General features: G+C 42.4%; 1 protein-coding gene across 1 annotated transcript; it reads right to left on the bottom strand.

Moving 5' to 3' along the window:
• hbae5 (hemoglobin, alpha embryonic 5) lies at window positions 1–4,221 on the bottom strand. Its single transcript, XM_060938936.1, has 3 exons — window positions 4,127–4,221; window positions 3,818–4,027; window positions 1–127 (listed from the first exon to the last, which is right to left on the bottom strand). The coding sequence occupies exons 1-3, from the start codon at window positions 4,219–4,221 to the stop codon at window positions 1–3; spliced, it is 432 nt and encodes a 143-aa protein (XP_060794919.1).
• Window positions 4,222–6,400: the final 2,179 nt, after the last annotated feature.

Here is a 6,400-nt window from a genome sequence, read left to right as displayed (position 1 = left end):
TTAACGATATTTATCAGACAAGGTGAGTGCACCCGTGGTGAAGAATATCTCCAGAGACAGGTGAACCTCAGCTCTAAAATATTTCAGGAAGTGACTGGCGATCACCACAAGGATGTTGTGGGACAGGGTCCGAAGTGGTTTAAGATGACAAACCAGCTTAGATTTTGGGATATACTTAACAAAACATGTGAAAGAGACTGTTTGAATATTGAGGAGGCAGAGTTTATACAGACCCAACTATGGAGTGTCAGTGATGCAGAAACATCAGGCTCCCTTCATGTATATGGGTCATTCTCCTCAGAACGTGCAATCTCTTTTACTGAAGCTTCAGTTAAGTTAGTAGAAATATTTTGCCCTAGTGTATCTCATCTCATCTCATTATCTCTAGCCGCTTTATCCTGTTCTACAGGGTCGCAGGCAAGCTGGAGCCTATCCCAGCTGACTACGGGCGAAAGGCGGGGTACACCCTGGACAAGTCGCCAGGTCATCACAGGGCTGACACATAGACACAGACAACCATTCACACTCACATTCACACCTACGGTCAATTTAGAGTCACCAGTTAACCTAACCTGCATGTCTTTGGACTGTGGGGGAAACCGGAGCACCCGGAGGAAACCCACGCGGACACGGGGAGAACATGCAAACTCCACACAGAAAGGCCCTCGCTGGCCACGGGGCTCGAACCCGGACCTTCTTGCTGTGAGGCGACAGCGCTAACCACTACACCACCGTGCCGCCCGCCCTAGTGTATATGTCTCATTATTCACAGGACATGTGAACATCTAAACATGTCATTAGCAGTGCTCAATAATTTATGTATGTCTTCCCACAGATGTTTCAAAAGCGACCGTAGGTGACTTTGGGTCATTCCTGTTACTGGACAAGAGCAGGACACAACATAGCAAAAAGCACACCAATATTCTAAAACAGATATCATAAATAAATTTGTTTTTGGTCCCCTTCAACAAATTTAAAGACAAAACTCAAGTGATTTTAACACTATACTGCAAATTGCTGAGTTAACTACGGCCCAATACCAGTTTTGCACAAAAATGAAAGTGAAGTATTGGCCCTGTATGGTTGGACTATGGCCAATCTGAAAAAAACATTACAGGATAAAAGACCTTAGCCTGATGGCTGATTCTGTTCAGGTGATGATAGTTGACAATTACGACAGACTCGGTGAGAGGGTTAAAACCAAGCGGTAACAGGGATGACAACTTGGTAACAGGAATGACTGTTAGTAACAGGAATGACATAATTACATTATTTAGCACGACTGATTTTGCCAGCCATTGCCCGCTATTCTGAAAATCTAAAATAACATTTTTATTACTAGCCAGACCACATGGATCATGACAGGCAGACCTAGGCCCAACTTGGCTTTAAAAAAAACACATGAAAATAACATTTTATTTTATTTTATTTTTGGCCTTTACCTCTCTAGCATGTCTGGTGGCAAGTTCAAGAAACATTAACTCATAAAAAGTATGGCCTTACAGATGATGCAATCGATAAACACCCATTTATGTCATTCCTGTTACCTTAGTGTCATTCCTGTTACCCAGAGCAGGGTAACAGGAATGACAATTTTGCACATATCCCCTGCTGCACTGCACTACAAGACATGCATGCATCCTTGGTCACTTGCTCCCTCGAGCGGGCACTTCCATAATGTACTTTATTTATTTACCACCACATTTTCTATTGTCTCTGTGTAGTTCTGGGCATAACAGTAATGACTGCTAATTGATATAACCATCAAAAAAAAACACGAAAACTTACCTTTCTCCAGCTTTATCCTTCAAATACTCCCTCCATTGAACTTTCAAGGTCAGCTATGAATGTGGACCTCCTATTGGTGAGTTATAGAACCAACCCAACCATAGAGTTTAGTGAGCTGGTAACAGGAATAAAAGGAGTAACAGGAATGACACTGGAATTGAGGGACAGGGCAAAATTTACCCCCCAAAGTAAGAAATTCGTTCTAATTAACACTTAACTGACTACATATTATCTGAAATGAAGTATATTAGATAAATGATAGTGTTTGGATTAACTTTATGTGCTTTTGACTGTGGGGGAAACCGGAGCACCCGGAGGAAACCCACGCGGACACGGGGAGAACATGCAAACTCCACACAGAAAGGCCCTCGCCGGCCACGGGGCTCGAACCCGGACCTTCTTGCTGTGAGGCGACAGCGCTAACCACTACACCACCGTGCCACCCCTGCTGGTGAGTGTATGTTTCTGTATATTCTCATTGCCATTATTTTTCAATGACATCAAAACAACAATAATACTTATTTTAAAAGACAGAAAAAGAAAAGTAACCAATAATAGTTGTTGTTGTAATTGTTATTATTATTATTATTATTATTATTATTATTATTACTGTATTATTATTATTATTATTATTATTATTATTATTATTATTATTATTATAGGTATTGTGCCAACGGCACAGTGGTATCCCATTTCCACAGCTGAGGACTTGGGACAAAGGTCAAGGTCACAGAAGTGAGAGAAATGAGGACACTTGTCTGGAATCTGATGACAAAGGGAAAAGGATATAATACTTCCATGGTTAATAATATTAACTAAGTTCACCAATTTCTTGATGCAGGCCAGTGAAAAATATGCAGATCATTGATTTGACCTATCAAGGTCACTCCAGGGCAAAACCATCCATCCATCATCTGTAACCGCTTATTCTGTGCAGGGTCGCGGGCAAGCTGGAGCCTATCCCAGCTGACTATGGGCAAGAGGTGGGGTACTCCTTGGACAAGTCACCAGATCATTGCAGGGCTGACACATAGAGACAAACAACCATTCACATCTACAGTCAATTTAGAGCCACCAATGAGCCTAACCTGCATGCCTTTGGACTGTGGGGGAAACCGGAGCAACCGGAGGAAACCCACACAGGGAGAACATGTAAACATCACACAGAAAGGCCCTAACCGGCCACTGGGCTCAAACCCAGGACCTTCTTGCTGTGAGGCAACAGCACTAACCACTACACCACCGTGCCACCCCAGGGCAAAACCAATGTTCCCAAATGAAAGCCCATATATGACTTCCTATTCATAGTTAATGGTCTTATCTATAATTATGGCCTTATTTTGCTGTTTTTGAGATATAGGCCATTGAAAATATGTGACCTAATATTGACAAAGGTCAAAAGTCAATAGGTCAAAACTATAAATATTCATTAAAACTTGTTTTTCTATGGCAAAGGAGCAAGGCTAGCTCAAAGACCATGAAAAAGAGACAAAACTCTGACTTTTTGCTGTAGAGTCACCTAATTGACAAGTTCAAGGTCACATAACTCAGTGAAAATAGGTCAAATCGCTTAACTGATGCGAATTATTTTGAAGCCCCCCAAATAGGTTCTCTGTACCCCATTTGGTGAAAATTCATGAAAAATTGAAGGAGGAATAGCGATTTAACACATAAGTGACCTTTGACCTAATTCTGGCAAAGGGTCAAAGTCAGAGGTCAAATAAGTGCAAAAAAAGTATTAAGTTATAAGGGCCATGGAAGATGGCATGAAAGAATTTTGTCTAGCTTGTCCTGGTACTGTACCAGGTGGTCCCATTCATAGCCATTCCTGAAATTTTTATGACGTCATGTGAAGTCATGCATGATATGGAGATCATAGATGGTCACTACCTATATGCACACCAAGTTTCATCCAGATATCTTGAAAACTGAGTGAGAAATGACCCGTGTCTAACTACTACGATGTGTACACTAAACCTAAGCAGTTTCAAGATCCCATTAGATAATAATGAAAATGGATGAGGAGTTTACTTTGAAATTAGCAGGATCTACTCTGAGCTTAAATGCATGCAGCTCACTGAGGTTGCTCCGTGCACCAAAAAGGTCATTGATATTATTGACAACCTTTCCAAGACCTACCATGACCACCTTCCCATGCTTCTTCACTGACTTGGAGCCTGGGCTCAGGTCTGGCCAGTGAGCAAAGTAGGTCTTGGTCTGGGGAAAGACCAGGAACATTTGGCAATAACAGTGAAAAGGGGGTTAATTTGCAGAACTAAGTAGTAACACATTGCAGTGCACATGCAGGTGAAGCAGATGTAGAAAGTGCATAGCTTGCCTGGAGAGGGCTTCACTCCTAAGCTGATCAGCACATGTGACGATCTTTGCCCATAGGGTCTTCACGATTTTCTTGCCCTTTTCAAAGAAACTCATGCTGGGTTGGTGTGTCCTGTCGATCTTAACTCATTTGTCCACTAGCTCTCTTTTAATGTTTGTATTCGAGCAGTCCCACCCAAGATACCACTTTCTTATACACTGATAAAACTCTTCCAGAGTGTGTGCATGCTTTGAGAGTGTGAAAGCAGTTTGTCCCCACCAACCCATTTTTTTATCATAAATTTATTATACTTATTTAACTAATTTCTTCACTGCTTGTGATAGAACATATCACTCTGATGCTAGCTAGCTATGCATCAAAATATAGGATGGAAAAGTTATGTCATCTCATTATCTCTAGCCGCTTTATCCTGTTCTACAGGGTCGCAGGCAAGCTGGAGCCTATCCCAGCTGACTACGGGCGAAAGGCGAGGTACACCCTGGACAAGTCGCCAGGTCATCACAGGGCTGACACATAGACACAGACAACCATTCACACTCACATTCACACCTACGGTCAATTTAAAGTCACCAGTTAACCTAACCTGCATGTCTTTGGACTGTGGGGGAAACCGGAGCACCCGGAGGAAACCCACACGGACACGGGGAGAACATGCAAACTCCACACAGAAAGGCCCTCGCCGGCCACGGGGCTCGAACCCGGACCTTCTTGCTGTGAGGCGACAGCGCTAACCACTACACCACCGTGCCGCCCTAAGGTGCAACATCTCATCTCATCATCTCTAGCCGCTTTATTCTGTTCTACAGGGTCGCAGGCAAGCTGGAGCCTATCCCAGCTGACTACGGGCGAAAGGCGGGGTACACCCTGGACAAGTCACCAGGTCATCACAGGGCTGACACATAGACACAGACAACCATTCGCACTCACATTCACACCTACGGTCAATTTAGAGTCACCAGTTAACCTAACCTGCATGTCTTTGGACTGTGGGGGAAACCGGAGCACCCGGAGGAAACCCACGTGGATACGGGGAGAACATGCAAACTCCACACAGAAAGGCCCTCGCCGGCTACGGGGCTCGAACCCAGACCTTCTTGCTGTGAGGCGACAGTGCTAACCACTACACCACCGTGCAACATATTAAGACAAAAAAAAAATTCCTAAATTAATGCACAATTTTTGTTAAACCCCTTGAAATAAAGCTGAAACTCTACACTTCAGTGGCATCTTGATTGCTTCATTTCAAATCTGTTGTAGTAGTGTACAGAGGCAAATTTAGAAAAACTGTCACTGGTCAAATACTTATGGGCCCCAACTGTAGCTTTAAACATTAATTAAAACCTGACTAAAGATCTTAGACAAGGTTATACATTAACAATACAAAATATGTGAAATATTTTGGTTAAAGTTTAGGCTGTATTGAAAGGTTTATTATAGTACAGAAGCGCTGGTTAAAGTAATAAATTATCTACAGTTGGCCTCCAATCAAGTTTGCACATTTTTTTCTCATGTTGACTTGATCTGTGTGCAGCTTTTGTTTCTGTAAATCACAATATTCTTCTACAGACTAGATTTTTTTTTTGAGTTAAGGGTTATAGTTCTTTTCTGGATCAGCTCTTATCTGACTAAGGTTAATGATTGAACAAAGTATGTTGTTCTACAATGGTCTGTTCGAGTACTGATTTTCCCCCCTATATGTGCTACCTCTGGGTATAATTATTTGTAAATATAGTACTGTATTAGCTCCCACTGTTATGCTAATGACACACAGATGTATGTTTCAGCAAAACTAAATGACACCATAATAATTCTGAGAAATGAGTAGGTATGAAAAATGAGCAAGTAACTAAAGTTTATTTCATACTGTTGATAAGGATGATCAAATGGTCCAAAGGAACAGGGTGATAGTTTCTTGGACAGAAGTCCCAGCTGAAGGTCATCTTCGGCAGCCTCCCTGTGATAGCAATCAGCTTGTGTCTTCTGCCATCTGAGAGCCCTAGCTATTTGAATGTTTGTATATTCCCATAGTTCCCCACTGTGTGTGAACCATTCATCGACTGCTGGTACCAGTCCTTATGTTGGTTCCAGGGGAAGAATAGTGGTCGGTAGCCCATGTAGCACTGGAAAGAAGCCAAATGAGGTATGAGTGAGTGAATACACAGCCGAGTATTATAGTGTCCCTATTAGTCTGTGCAATAACTATGGATATACTATGAGGTCCTGCTTCAAACTTTACACCTGCCCATAAGACTCAGGTTGATGGTCAGACATGAG

Source organism: Neoarius graeffei, chromosome 14 (genome assembly GCF_027579695.1).
Source record: "Neoarius graeffei isolate fNeoGra1 chromosome 14, fNeoGra1.pri, whole genome shotgun sequence".
In the NCBI taxonomy this organism is placed as follows: Eukaryota; Metazoa; Chordata; class Actinopteri; order Siluriformes; family Ariidae; genus Neoarius; species Neoarius graeffei.
This window is presented reverse-complemented; position numbering and strand designations above follow the sequence as displayed.

What these genes read in the sequence shown, in the direction of transcription:
- hbae5 (XM_060938936.1), bottom strand. Translation starts at nt 4,221, where the DNA reads ATGAGTTTCTTTGAAAAGGGCAAGAAAATCGTGAAGACCCTATGGGCA. An exon ending in AGGAGTGAAGCCCTCTCCAG is followed by an intron (nt 4,028 to 4,126) that starts GCAAGCTATGCA and finishes CTGTTATTGCCA; the next exon opens with AATGTTCCTGGTCTTTCCCC. An exon ending in GATCCTGCTAATTTCAAAGT is followed by an intron (nt 128 to 3,817) that starts AAACTCCTCATC and finishes ACCACTTCGGAC; the next exon opens with CCTGTCCCACAACATCCTTG.